The sequence below is a fragment of the Tenrec ecaudatus genome, chromosome 17, assembly GCF_050624435.1.
Source record: "Tenrec ecaudatus isolate mTenEca1 chromosome 17, mTenEca1.hap1, whole genome shotgun sequence".
In the NCBI taxonomy this organism is placed as follows: Eukaryota; Metazoa; Chordata; class Mammalia; order Afrosoricida; family Tenrecidae; genus Tenrec; species Tenrec ecaudatus.
This window is the reverse complement of record NC_134546.1, coordinates 18,610,423-18,625,607: the sequence shown is the minus strand read 5'-3', so window position 1 is coordinate 18,625,607 and position 15,185 is coordinate 18,610,423. Positions and strand designations below refer to the sequence as shown.

At 45.4% G+C, this 15,185-nt stretch overlaps 1 protein-coding gene across 4 annotated transcripts in view; it reads right to left on the bottom strand.

Annotated features, from left to right (window-relative positions):
* The window catches only part of SLC4A1AP (solute carrier family 4 member 1 adaptor protein), a 35,660-nt gene that overhangs the window by 14,203 nt on the left and 6,272 nt on the right, over positions 1-15,185 (bottom strand). For all 4 annotated transcript variants that reach the window (XM_075535291.1, XM_075535289.1, XM_075535292.1 and 1 more), the window contains exons 3-8: positions 14,117-14,239; positions 12,202-12,262; positions 11,751-11,890; positions 5,184-5,344; positions 4,434-4,503; positions 3,890-4,076 (exon numbers count right to left, since the gene is read on the bottom strand). In XM_075535291.1, coding sequence (XP_075391406.1) covers positions 3,890-4,076; positions 4,434-4,503; positions 5,184-5,344; positions 11,751-11,890; positions 12,202-12,262; positions 14,117-14,239 — 742 coding nt within the window. The remainder of the gene's footprint in view (positions 1-3,889; positions 4,077-4,433; positions 4,504-5,183; positions 5,345-11,750; positions 11,891-12,201; positions 12,263-14,116; positions 14,240-15,185) is intronic.

Below are 15,185 nucleotides of genomic sequence, written 5' to 3'. Positions count from 1 at the left end.
AGTGAGTCCAACGTTTTATCTAAAAATACCAAAAGCAATCTTTGGCAAACAGGGTGCAGTATAACACACTACACAAAATACACAACATTCCTCCAGTTCTTTAATGTTTTCTCCCCCCACACCCCCACGATCATGACCCCAGTTCTACCTTACAAATCTGGCTAGAACGGAGCATGTACACGGGTACAGAGAAGAGCTCTTGACACACAGAATCCAGGGTAGATAAGCCCTCAGGAACAGTAATGAAGGTGGGAGAAAAGGGGGAAAAAGTGGGAAGTGATCACAATGATCAACATATAACCCCACACCTGAGGGGGATGAACAACAGAAACACGGGTGAAGGGAGACAGCAGACGGTGTAAGATATGAAAATAACAATTTATGATTTATCAAGGGGTCACGAGAGAGGAGGATGGGGGAAGAGCTGATACCAAGGGCTCAAGTAGAAAGAAAATGTTTTTAAAGTGATGATGGCAACATATGTACAATTGCTGTATGGATTATTATAAGAATCCCCAATAAAATTATTTATTTAAAAAAAGAAGAAGAAATCTTTGGCAAAACCAAAAGAATCAGAAAAGTACTCTCTAGGTCTACAACAGGGCATATTCAGGCGGGTGACAGCACCACCACGGGCACGATAACGGTGCCGCCTTACCACCTCATGCAGGGAGGATGATGGCGGGGACAGGCCGGTCCCTGCCTCTGAGCAGCAGGAGAGGAAGACCTTTTCCACAAGCCCAAGGCGGCTCCGCACCTCACTTCTCCCAAGGGCTTCGCACACATGCTCATCATGCACATGGGCTCGGAGCCAACAAGTTTAAAAAAGGAGTATGTCTGAGGGAGCGGCCGCGGACTCCCTGCGTGTCAGTGTCGACACAGACATCAGGAGACCCCAGGTCCTCGCTGAGTGAGCTCATGAAACCGTGGGGGTGGGACCTCCACGGGGGGCCTTGTATGAGTGTGCAAGGTTTACCCCTGTGGCAGGGTGAAGGCACCACCCTGTCACTCTCCATCTCCTGGGAAATATTTGCATTTTCCTTCGGAGAGGTGTCTGCCTTGCTCAGGTTCCGGGTCTCACAGGTCCTATTGGTGGCATCGCGCAACTAACAGGGCAGAGCTGGGAAAGAGCAGCGTGCAGAGAGTAAACGTACAAGACTGGGGGAGAGCGGCGGACACAATAGGGAAGGCAGGACAAGGAGACAAGGGGAAGCCCGCGTGAGAAGAGCCACGCAGACCAGGAAAGACAAGCCTCCTGCTTTCTTCCGACTCCCAGCCATCCCGAGGGTAAGAACAGCACAGGTATTGGCTGAACTCAGAAGTGTGATGACAAGGTGGCTACCCTGGTCCACGTCCCCCTCACCCGCTGAAGCTCCAACTCTCAGGTGAGGAGAAGAGAGAAGACGCCCACATACAAAGTCAGGAGGAGAAAGCAGCCGCACGCACAGGCCAGGTGGGGAGGGAGCACCCCCAGAGCCTGCTGTCGACCTTAGGATTCCAGAGACAGCCGCGGAGGCAGCTGCACTCCGGGTCAGGCATCAGACTGCTAAAAAAGTGGTTCAAGCCCACTAGCCTCTCCTTGGGACAAGAAGGCTGCCCCGTAAAGAGTCACGGTCTCCAAAACCCCAGACAGCGTCGCAGTGAGGCAGTGCTTGGGCAAGAGGAGGTACCTGCCAGTGTCTAGTCAGTCATCTATGCAATCCCCCAACATCAAGTTACATGCGAGAGCGGGCGGAGGGCTAAAGGCTGAGAGTCGGACACCTGTCATGCCACCTGGTGACTCCCCACCCCACCCTGCTTCCCTCCTCCCTTACAGGTTTCCCTCGAGAGCCCATTAAATCCCTATAGAAGAATCCCTGTCTCGGGGTCTGGTAAGGGGACCCCCGATTGAAGCACAAGTACTGACTGACCAATGTGTTCTTTTCTCCATTCTCACCGCCACTTTTCACGCTGACAGTGTCTCCCACTGCTCTGTACCTGCCACGGCCACTCCGTGTCGTGAAACGTTCCCATCTGTTAGCAGCCCACTGCGGACGCACCCGACCGCGGGGTTCCCCACACCGAGTATGCCTCCAGGGCAAATCCCTAGAAATAAGACTGCCTGCTCAGTAGGCAGAGCCTCGATAAGCGGGGTGGATGCTGCCAACTTGCTCTCTGTAGGGCTACACGAATGGTTCTTCCAGGAACAACCTAAGAAAGTGCCTTTCATCCTGGCGTCGGCGGCTTAGAGTATTAACAACTTAGGAATCCACTTAAAAATGGAAGACTCTGGCCCCAGCCCACCTGGAGCGACAAAGAATAGAGGGAGCCAAAGACTGAAGGACTAATGCGTGCAGACAGGCGAGAAGGACTACACAGTGCCCAACTCCCCTCCTGAATGTCCTGGTCAGGGAGCAAATGCGAGGTCCTGCACAGACTAGGAGACAAATGTAGACCACAACTCCAATTCATACCATAAAGAGACGAGAGCAGCCGTTCTCAACCTGTGGGTCGCAACCCCTTTGGGGGCCGAACGACTCTTTCACGGGGGTCACCCGATTCGTAACAAGTGCAAAATGGCAGTGATGAAGTAGCAACGAAAATAACCTTATGGTCGGGGGTCCCCACGACCTGAAGAACTGGATGCAAGGGTCGCGGCCTGAGGAAGGTTAGACCCACTGAAGTACAGGAACGGGAAGACTACTGTCCTAAGATGCCCTTTTAACTTGGAACGGACACCAGTCCCGGATGTCACTTTACAAGCTCATGACAGACGGTGTGTTTATTATGCACACACCACCACCCGTGAGGAGCGTGTTCCTCAGAACAATCAACCAAGTCATGCCCACAGGCAGCCTTTGCCCAGAGCAACAGGACAGGGCAAGGCAGGGCAGGAAGTGAGAAGGATGGACAGAGGGAGGGTGGGAATGAGGAGAGTGCTGACCCTGTAGGAAGAGCAACCAACGGTCCGGGATAGTTTATGCATGAATTGTTGAGTGAGAAACTAATTTGCTGTGTAAATCTTCACCTAAAATACAAAAAATATTGGGGAAGGGAAAAACAGTATCACATTGCACCATTTGGATTTGTTTTATATACTTAAGAGTTACTTTATATTTTTACCCATGACCTACCAGTCAGTATCCTTTGCCAATTTTTCTCTAGGGTGGTCGGTTGTCTACTTGTTATTCATAAAGAGTCTCTACATATTGGCACAATTAGTATTTGTGCCTATTATTGTTTGAAGAAGTTCATTCTCTACTAAAAGGGAGAGGCTCTAAGAAGCCTCTAGCAGCCTGCATTTCACAAACAGAGGAGTCTCTGAAACCACTGCTCTCTGCATTACAGTTCTATTAATGGCTGACTATAGCTGACATAAGGGCCACGGGCAACACCAGCTGCTAACTGAGCCACGGCAATGCTAAGCCGCCCAGACACTCCGGCAACTTACTGCCACGAAGATTACAGGCAAGGAAACATGACTCCAGAACACAAGGGGTTGTGATGGGCCAGAATTGACAGCAGCCAAATGTGGCGGGTTTCTGTTTTTGATATCTAAGCTAAAGATCACTGAAAATGTCAGTTATGCCAATCAAGCCTTGATACACGCTATCTGGAAAACCCTCGAAAGCGGAGTGAAGTCGATTACCAAAGGACAAATCTGCCATCGCACTCACGTAAAGAGGCAACAGCAGAGACAGACGTCTATCGGTGGGTGCTCTGGGCAGCAGAGAGGAAAGGTAGCACCGTGTTTCCCTTTATAAGGATGAGATGAGAGACAGCATGCTTAATGCCACTGTCCATATGGAAACATTAAATCGCCCAATGTTGTATGTCACATACCACGAATTATCTACGAATAATAACAACTCGGGCTTCATTAAAACTCCAAGCAGAGCGTGGGACTTACTTTTTCAGTTCTGGGATCTCTGCTGGCTTTACAATTTTTATCAACCCTTTAAGTCTCTGCTGCTCTTTCCGCAGTTCGAAAGTCCTCAGGTGAAGTTTCTTCCGGGACACACCATCCAAGGCACTCCCCGACTTCATCTCCGACATGAACGCGTCCAAGGAGTCCTGAGACGGTGACTCTGACTGAGCTGCGCAAGGAAGGCATGAGACGTGTTTGAAAAGGGGGCCTTGTACATGTACATCGTCTTAAATGAGCCCCACAGGACAGCCCCTGCCGCTCAGAGCTGAACAGAGGGCATCGCTGATGCTGACAGAAGACGCAGGCCGTGGCTGTGAGCGCGAATCGCGTTGGGTCTACTAGAGCCCAGACATCAAATTATTGAGAGCGCTCTCGGCTCTGAAATGGCATTCTTCTTCTTCGAGACAGTTCATTGGCTCCATATGCTGCATTCTCCGTCTTCCTGGCTGATGGAGCCCAGTGTCACGGCGCTCAGTGAACGCTGTGGAAGCGACACCCCCCCACCCCACCCACCCCCCCGTCTTACCTCTGCTCGAGGCTTTCAGTCGCTCCGAGATCTCAGAGAGCTCCTTTTCGGCGTCGCTTAACTTTGCAACCTGTAATGCCCAAAGCAACAGTTACCAACGGCTTCTCTTCGTGCAGAACAGAAGTCCAGAGAGCCGTGCAGGGCTTCAGCTAAGTTTGTTCCTTATGAAGCTAGCACTTTCCACTTGCTAAGTGAATTCTACAACTAAATTACATTTAAAGTCAGAGCTGAAGAACTTAGAATTCAATGGAATGAGTGTAGAACTCACATTCTATTCGACAGGAAGAGGGCTTAAGGCATTTTTCATGGACGAATCAAAGGATCAATTGTGGATATGTTTTAAGTTCTGAATATTAAATACAATGTAAGCATATGCAAACATATAATTTAAAATAGTGAGTCTATTACTCACTATACTCCTCAAATTTCTTCGCCTCCTCTTGACTGCCAGAAGCCTAAAGTCAATTTCATCTCTTTTGGAGTCACCTCTGAAGGGTCAATATAAACCTGAAGAATCAGTATAAACCTAAGGAGAATCGCTAGCAGCAAGCTGAATTTTATCCGACCAGTTGGAGAAAACTGGTTGTTGGTTTCCATTAATTTTGCAGATCATGTAAAAGTGTAATCTGGGACCAAATTTCAATGCCACTACTTTTTAAAAGTTCTGGTTATCATAAAATAGATTTAAATAATGCATAGTTTTATAACAAAGATTTAACTACCCAAACTACTTCTAAAAGTAAAACTTACCAGTGATTCAAAGGTCTCTGGCTTCTCATCAATCTTCCCAGCCTTCTTCATTCGGCTGAGACGCTTCTTCTCCACGAGGCCAGTGCGGTCCAGGAACGTGTCATCGTCACTGTCGTAAAAGTCTGCGTCCTCCCAGTTCTTGGCCTTCCTTTTCCGAGATACTAGGAGGGAGCGAACGAAGTGACCCTGAGAGCAGCTTCGCTGTTCTAACGGCTTTATTGACATATCATTCACATGGCACACAATTCAATGGGTTAAAGAGATCAGATGCTTTAAGAGCAAGTAATTAAAGCCAATGAAAATCACCAACCATGATCTAAGAGTCAAGAAACTGCTAAATTATATATGTAAAGAAAGAGCTCATTTATCTCACGAGCAAAAGGCTCTCTTAAAAATCAATGAGAAAAAGAGAAACAGGTCAATGATCCAGAAGAAAATCTGAAAATAATAAAAGGAGCAGATCCAAGTGATCAACATTTGAGATGATTAAAAATGCAATGATCAGGTACCAGGCATCTAAGACCCACAATAAAACCATCCCCAAGGTGAACGGGGAGGGGTCATGGAGTGGTGACCCAATGCCTATCTGTAGACAATTGGGCATCCTCACAGAGGGATCACAGGGAAGAGATTAGACAGTCGGGGTGCAGTACAGCATCGATGAAAGACACAACTTTCCTGTAGCTCTTTGGTGCTTCCTTCTCCCCACTATCATGACCTCAATTCTACCTTACAAATCCGATTAGACTAGAGCAAGCACACTGCTACAGATAAGAGCCCACAACACAGGGAATCCAGGCTAGATGAACCCCTCAGGGCCAACAAGGAGAGTAGAGATACCAGGAGGATTAGGGGAGGGTAGGGGGAGAAAGGAGGATCAATCTAGAACCCCCTCCCAGGGGGACAAATAAAAGTGGGTGAGGGGTGATGGAGGACAATGTAAGATATGGAAAAAATAATCTATAACTTATCAAGGGTTCGTGAGGGAGGGTGGGTGGGGGAGAGAGGGGAAAGAAATGAGGTGCTGATATCAGGCTCAGGTGGGAAGAGAATGCTTTGAAAATGATGGTGGCATATGTGCAAATGTGCTTGGCACACTGGATGTATGTACGGATTGTGATAAAGAGATGTGAGAGCCTCCAATAAAAGTATTTATAAAAAGATGCGACGATCTAACAATTTCACTTCTAAATTTATCCCACGGATATCAAGTTCAGCATTGTTTCTAACAGTGAAGATCCAGAAAGTCAATCAAGAAGAGACCGTCGTTTTTATTAATTTTTTCTCCACCATACTCCATCCTCTCAGAAACTCTCTGACCGTTCTATCTGATTTAGGAAGGTCTCCCCTTCGATCTCTAATTCAGATATAAGAAAAAGAGACTCCCTTTCCAAGGAGCTTTTCAAAGTGGGAGGATAAAAATACAGGACTGCAAGGAATCAGCTTTACTGTGTAGATTAAGAACTAATCTACGTTTGAGACATAAATACTGCCCTTTCCCTGTCTAGAGGAAAGATGTGTTGAAAATCAGAAGGCATAGGGAAACAGTAAGTCTAATAGATGACGGGACCACGAAAACATCTATCCTGCAGCCCCGACATCAAAAGAACTAGATCGTGCCCAGCTACCACTACCAACTGCTCTGAGAAGGGATCACATTAGGTCTTGGAAAGAGTGGGAGAAAAATGCCGTACAAAACTCAAAATCATAAAAGAGACGAAGCTTACTGGTCACACAGAGAGTGGTGAGATCCTCAAGACTGCAGCCCTAGTCACGCTGCAGGTCTGGAAGTGAACTCAGCTCTGTGGCTTAATTTTCAGTCTTTTTTTAAAAAACATTTTATTAGGGGCTCATACAACTCTTATCACAGTCCATACATATACATACATCAATTGTATAAAGCACAGCTGTACATTCTTTGCCCTAATCATTTTCTCTTTTTTTCTCCTCTTTTCTTTTTTTACATTTTATTAGGGACTCATACAACTCTTATCACAATCCATACATATACATACATCAATTGTATAAAGCACATCCATACATTCCCTGCCCCAATCATTCTCAAAGCATTTGCTCTCCACTTAAGCCCTTTGCATCAGGTCCTCTTTTTTTTTTCCCCTCGCGCCCCCTAATTTTCAGTCTTTAAGGGAACAACGGGGATCTTGGTGGTACTGTTGGGGAAACACTGGAAGACTCACCACAGGACTGGCAGTTCAAACCCACCAGCTACTGCTCAGAACAAAGAAGAGGCCGCCTGCTTCCATACAGATTTAAAGCCTCAGAAACATACACAGGTTGCCCCGAGTCAGAACCACTTGATGGCTGCGGGCATGAGAAAAACAAGGGCGCACCAGCCAGGTAGCACACCTTAGAATAACAGCCATTTCACATCAGAAGGTAGCATGTGGCCAAGGTCAACATTAAGAAGGGTTAAGAAAGAAAGAAAACTGAAGACAAGCAACACAGAAATGGGGAAAGTGGTGGCACACTGGGGGAACTGCAATGAATGAGAGAAAAGAAAGTGCATATGAATATTGAAACAAACAAAAACAACAATGACCGATGATCTGCTCTGTAAACACTTATCCAATTCACAGTAAAACGTGAAAGAAAGAAAAAATGTATTGAGCAGAGAGCAAGAGACACCCATGTATCCTGGTGATAGCAGTTCTGGGATTCAGAAGTACTGCGTCCTTGTGACATAACTTGAGGTCCTGCTTCATGCCATTCTTCCTTCAGCCTTGTGAGCTATTCGTCACAGCAGAGAGAACCATCACCTTTCCTCCTGGCTTGAGTTTTTCTGATTTGCAACCCAAATAGCCTTTTTTTTTTTAGTCTTTTATGAATATAAGTCTGATAATATCTAGGTTAAGATGGTACAGCAAACATGCATATCTAATTTGCTTTCTCACCAAACTCCATGGTAGTAAAGAGACACTAATTCACAAAGAAATGAAACTCACTGCCATCGAGTCGGTTCTGACCTACAGCGACCCCACAGGATAGGGAAGACCTGTCCCTGTAGGTCCAAGAGCGATGGCAACGCTCTACAGGAGTAGAAGGCCCTGAATGGCTGGTTTCAACCTGCTGACAGGTGGTTAGCAGCCCTAACCTGCTATGACACCAAGGCTCCTTAGGAAAGAGCACAGCAACACTAAATTGTTGAAAGTTAGAAAGGAGACAGAAGAGTGGAAATGAACTTGGCAGAACTAAAAGAGAGGACTCCCATGATGCCCCGAGGGGGATGCCGGACCATGTTCTCTCTAGCATAAAATGACAATAATGTGTCTAAGGCGAACCAGAGACACAGATGAACCATAGATGAAAGGATGGATTTGGGCTTGCACTTAATTCTAGCCCAATCTCGGAACAGCTAGTTCTTATGACATGGCCTGCTTGATGCTCACCCTCAGGAAGATGTGATGAAGAAACCAGATGGTGCCTGGTTATCAGAAAGACTAGCACCTGGGGTCGAACAGGCTTGTTTTCAAACAAGCGGTCATCTGCGTGAGCACCCACACGACAGGAGCACTCCAGCCCATGGAATACAAGCAGTATAATCCACATTGAAAGGAGGCATCGGGGCTCCCGTTGAGAACACCTGGTTTATGAGAGGCCGTGGATGATAGTGGAAGCCCCAAATCCCTTCGCAAGGACCCCACGTAGATGAAGCCTCTGGTGACCCTCCAGGTGGTAGTGGAGGGATGTGACGAGCCCTGTTAAAGCCGATTACAGCCAACGCAGTAAGGTCAAGATGCAATATCTTTTCATTTTATCTTCTTTCTGACCCATTTAAATTTGTTCTAGTCTTTAATATTTTCTGCTTTCTTTTTAATTGAGGTTTTTATCTGTTTGACTTGGTTATTCTTGATAGTGTCTGTCTTTTAATGTTTTCTACATATGAAATTCAGGACAGGCAAGTCTATAGATTAATGGTTCCCTGGTTGCGGAGAAAGGGGGAGTTAATAATGATGAGGACAAGAATGAAGAAAATGCTATAAAGCTGATCATGGGAATGTCTGTACAACTCTTCTTGATGTGACTGAACTATTGAATTGTATGATATGAGAATTATATGCCAATAAATCCATTGAAAAATAAAATAAAAGAGAGGACTCCCAAACCACTAGTGGGGAAAGTAGAGAACCAATCTGATTACACGGCAGGATTCACAGAAACCAAGAAATAAGAGGACTTAATTAAAGCTGGCTGAGTAACAGATCCTCCTCTGACTCACCTCCTTCCCAGCTACCATGGAAACCCAGAGGCTAATCTCTAGAAAGGTAGACCAGAGTCTCTGGACAGTGGTTAGGGCATGAACACTATATTCAAGAAACTGTCCTGCCCTGAAAATGGCTGCGTGCTGAGCACTTGCCCGGACCTCTCCTACCCGACAGCTCTACCAGTGCTGGCAGCCAGTGCTCTTCTCCGCAGGAGAATTAGACAGTGCTCTTCAGAGAAGATGACTGACAGAAGGAGAACAACCGACAGACCCTTACAGCAAGTGTAGCATTCTTCCACAAAAGACCCTCCAGAAGGCTTGCTGGCATCGAGTCAATCAGCCCCACCTATGTATTCCAAGCTGCCCATCAGTTTTCAGTCTCCAAATAGGAGCGCACAACTAAAGATTACATGATACTTCAGAGACGTCTAAAAAAAACCCAAAACAAACAAAAAGAAAAGGGCAACGCAGAGAAAGCAGACTAGCAGAGAGATGAGAGGAGCGCTCTGTAATCTGAAAAAGAATAAGGGGCTATCACATAAAAAAAAGAATATTCAAGGAAATAAAAAGGCCTGAATTTTGATAGCAAAATTAAAAGGCCAAAAGATAAAGTCGCAAAAAATTTCTCAGAAGGGAACAAAAAGAGGGGGAGTTAGAAAAAAAGATAAAGAGAAGAAACGTAGATGCTCTGACCCTGAGGTCTAATATCTTAACAATTCTAACATAAGTGCAGGAAACAAGATGGCACAATCAATGACATAATTGCGTGAATGCAACTGTCAGGAGGTCCCAGATCAGAGGACCCCAAATGCCCAGCAAACACGGATGCAACTAGACGCACAGCAGGGGCATGACGGCTCAGTTGCAGTCTTGAGGACAAAGGGAACACCACTAAAAATGCATGCTCTCTCTTCATACACCAGCGTTTTGGCCTGTTAAAACGACAGAAAGAGCTGTCCCACACCAAACTAGAATAAGGTAAGAACACTGAGAATATAAGAATCAAGAAACAGAAAACCCAAACCAGGAGAAAAGCAAAGGAAATACCAAGAAGGACCGCAGCAGAGTCAAGCCCCAGGATGACAGTCTGTCTGGCAGCAGGTCGAGAGGGCACTAGGCCCTAAAAGGAGGAAAACCACATTCTGCAGCAGAGACGTTGAACCTGATAAAGTGGTCAGTGTGACTAGCCATGTTAGAAACCAGACAGCTATTCAGGTGCAAGAGAAGAACGAGTAAGAGCGGCAAGGAAACCAAGACACAGCAACAAAACTATTACTAGCTCTAAGGCAAATAAAATTATTTGACTAGGGCTACTAGTTGCCTAACATCATAATGTAAGTGCTAAATATAAATTTAATGAACCAATAGGCAACGCTTCAAGTTAATGACTTGGAATACAGTAGTATCTATTTTTTTGGAAATATGAGTATTTGTAAATGCCTGAGGATATAACTGAAAGAGACGAAAATTGTAGACTCTATGGATGAGGACTACGAAAGGTATTTGTTTTTGCTCATTTTTAACTACATGTTACTGTGTAAAAACAAAAAATTAACTTTAGAATAAAGCCTAATAAATTATGGTATAGACATTGTTTTGTTTTTAAATAAAGTTCATACATTGATAGGAACAATACCAGGATACATACTTGTGTTAAAAAAGTTAGTCATAGAGAAATAAAAATGACAGGCCTACATGTTTTTGTCTGAATGTTTATCATTTGTTAAAGAATTTAGTCCTGCAGATAAACCCCTCAGGACAAATAATGAGAGTAGCGATACCATGAGGGTAAGTGGAAGGTGGGGAGAAGAGGAAGAGAAAGGGAGAACTGATTGCAATGATTGACATACAACACCCCACCCCACCTCAGGGGACAAACGACAGAAACGTGGGTGAAGGGAGACAGTGGATGGTGTGAGATATAAAAGTGAAAATAATTTCTAAATTACCGAGGGTTCATGAGGGTGGGAAGGCAGACAAGGAAAAAGGAGGCGCTGATACCAAGGGCTCAAGTAGAAAGACAATGTTTTGTAAAGGGTGATGGCAACAATGTACAAATGTGCTTGACTCAATGTGTGTATGGATTGTGAGAAGAGCTGCAAGAGCCCCCAATAAAATTATTTTTTAATAAAATGAATTTATTCCTACACATGTATGTTCCTATATGTGCAGAAAATGAGCAAATACAAAAAAACGGCTACCTGAAGGTGCTGAGACTGAACGTTTTTTCACTTCTTGGAATTCTGTGCAATTTACATTTTCCGTCTATAAAGAGGTTTTATGTTAAATTTCTTTTCATTTTCTCTTTTAATTTTTAAAGAAAAAAAGTCTTTCCATATGCTGACCTGCCTCCTGACGCAGCAATCCCAAAGTGTCCAGGATCCGACAAGCTTCCAGGGAGCACTGGATCATGGCTTCCTTTTTCTTTCCTGAGTGAAGGGCCTCGGCCATGAGCTGTTTTCCAGTTGAATCATCCACGGGTAACCTACATTGGTTTGGAGAGAATCACAGCTTGGCTAAATCTTCAAGAAATTCTCATAAAGGCAACAAATAGGCTATGATCTTTTTTAAACTAACTTTTCAATCTCTCGATTCATTTTCTTCTATTCTGCAAAAGTTGGACTTTAATCTTTTCTTTCACCTTATCTTCTGCCCATGGAATAATTTTAGTGTTACTCAAATACCAACGCCCCAAATCAAGACTAGCTTAAAATTAAAGACTTAGCTTAGTACTCAAACTGTTGTCTAAAAGCACAGATTGAGCCTGGAGTCGGTCACGCATGGAAAAGAACGCACCTCACCCTGCAGAGCCAGGTGCTGTGCCCCTGTTCATCGAACTCATATTCTAATTCTTCTCCTGTGGCAGAAAGATGGACACAACAGGTTTAGCTACCAGTCGAGACAGAGAGAAAAGAGCAAAGGTTAAATACCAACAGTGGTTCCCATACCACAGCGAATTATTGGATTTCAGAGCATTTTACTTCTCACTTTTAGGGATCATGATCTGGTAATAAATTAAGATGACTTCGAGGCAGAGAAAAGAAAATACATTAAAGCCCAAATGTCCACTGGATTATCAAAACTTTTAAAAAATCATTTTATTGGCGGCTCGTACAATGCTTATCCCAATCCATCCATCCATCCATCGTGTCAGCACATTTGCACATTTGCTGCCGTCATCGTTCTCAAGAAACCTTTGCTTTCTGCTTGAGCCCTGGCATCAGCTCTATCAAACGTTTTATAGCAGAATTTCGCATCATCAACTAGGTTACTGATTTCCAGGTCCCCTCCACCCAAGATTTCAGAAGGAGTAAAATATTTATAACCCAAAGCAGCTTTTCTTTTAACACTCGATGATTTCCAAAGTCCTGGGTAAATAGCAAAAACCAGAAAAACTAGCAGCCAATGACGGATCCTAACTCTTCAAAGACCCCACTAAAGACGGACGTCAACGAGCCTCCTGACACTGGCCCCAGAGGGCGTCTGTGGCTCGTTTCTCCCGGTTGCCTGTTTTTCGTCATTGCTGATGGCTGTTGAGTTGGTCCCAACTCACGGCGACCCCACGCACAAAAGTAGAAAGCGTCGCCGGGCTCTGTGCCGTCGTCGGGATCGGGGGTCGGCGCCATCCCATGGTTGTGGCCACATTGCATTTCGATTGCCTTCTAACCTAGGGCCCCTCTCCTAGCACTATGGTCAACAGGATTCTGCTGTGACCCATACAGTCCTCATGGGCTGCTTTTTAGAACTAGTCTCAGTCTGGAAGCTATGTTGAAACCGATCTGCCATGGCTAGCCCCGACGGTGCTGAAATGTCGGTGGCATGGCTTGTGCATCGAGCCACACGCAAGCTTCCAGTCGGACATCGGGACAGAGGGTGGTGGGCCGCTTGTAGAAGCATAAATTGTAAAGGAGATCCCATTGAACCTCCTCTGCAGAGCCGCCCACGGATGCTCTGTCAACGCGTCTCGACCGAAGCAAGCCTCTGTGGGAACGTTTTACACAGAGAAAGCGTACTTCTTTTCTCCTGAGACAGGAAGAACGACTACTAGTATTTTTACAATTAAAAAAAAAATCTGAGGTTCTCAAACTTTTGGTCTTAGAATCTCTTTACATTCTTAAAAATTATTGAGGTACAATGTGCTTAACACAATTGATGTATGTATGGATTGTGGTAAGAATTGTAATAGCCCCCAATAAAATGATTTTAATTGAGGACTTCTAAGAGGTTTTTGCTTATATGTGTTACATTTATCAACACTGACCAGAGTAGAAATTTAAAATTTTTACCCTTGATCTTAGCCAAAAGGCTGAGAAGCAATTGAAATTTAAAATTTTTAAATATTAACTTGTCTTTAAAAAAAAGGAAACCTGAAGCAAATGACCAACCAAAACCAAACTCACTGCTTTAAGTTGATGCCGACTCATCACAACCTACAGGGCAGGGTGGAACTGTGAGTTTCCAGGCCTGTGACTCTTACGGGAGTAGAAAGCTCTATATTTCTCCCGTGGAGCAACTGGTGGTTTCGAACTGCTGACTGTGAAGTTAGCAGCCCAACTGGTTGCCACTACACCACCAGGACTCCGAAGCAACTGGCCACACAGCCAAAACTCGAGCAGATTGGTGAGCAGGTACATAGAGCATCCTAAGGGTAGCGCGCAACCTAAAAACTGTACTGCTCAGGTCCCGGCAAAACCAGAATCTGCTGACATACCTTCTCGGTCAAAAAACCCTTGGAGAGCCTTTTTGGGATCCTTTATATAAAAGGCCTCCCTTTCCTGCTGAAATTCTAGGACAATGGGGTTCTCTTCAGCCTCATCCTCGATAGCATCTTCTCCTATAGGAAACAGGGAAGAACGGAAAGATAGGTATTCAATAACAGAAGTATAAAAATCTAAAGAGGTAATCGGTATGGTGACTGCGATCCTTCAAGCTGCATGAAGAACGTTATTAGTGATGCAAAGAAGGGGCTTCAAGGAAGGGCGGAGGGGAAAGCCCACAAGCAAACCACCGCAATCTAGAACGCTCCAGGCTTTCGAAGGCATGTAACAAGTTATTACTTGTTTTCAAGGCAATTTATTCCCCCCAATTATCACTTTTTCTATAGCACAAAGCCAACCTGAGCTCCTCAGTCTGGCATTCTCATCACCTCACACTGCGGCCGAACGCCCTGTGCCCAGTCATGTCCCAGTACTACCCTTATCTGCCACGGAGCCGGCCTACTCAGCACCTGTCGGGAGCTGCGCGTATCCCCACCCTGGATTTTAGCCATGAATCTACTCTCGCCATACAAACTGCCCAGAGGTTTTTCTGCCCTTTGTTCCTTTCCCGCCAGAGGGTGGCTGCCCTGACCCTTGCTAGGATTGGTGATCTTTCACTAGCAGCTGCTATGCTCATTGGTCAATACATGCCTGATGGCATCTCCCCCCAGGCTCACCAGGAATGCTTCATTAGCATACTTACCTGTTTGATCAGTTGCCCGCCACCCCTTCCTTGTTTAAAGATGCACGACTATTGGCTACCTCAGCTGTACCCTATGTTACATGTGACGTAATGGTGCCAGCCCCTCGATGGCTATTTAAACCTCTGCTCTCAACTCAATAAATGAGGCTTGATCAGATTCTTGTCTTGCCTCCATTTCTCGCGCCCTTGCCCATCTTCATTCCCAGTCCCTCTTTCAGTTGTTCACGTTGTAGATGTCCTGCGGGCCAGGACAAGCAGCACCTTAAAACCATCCTCCCCTGCCCTGAACACGGTTCCTAAGGCTCACTCGCAAGGTTCGC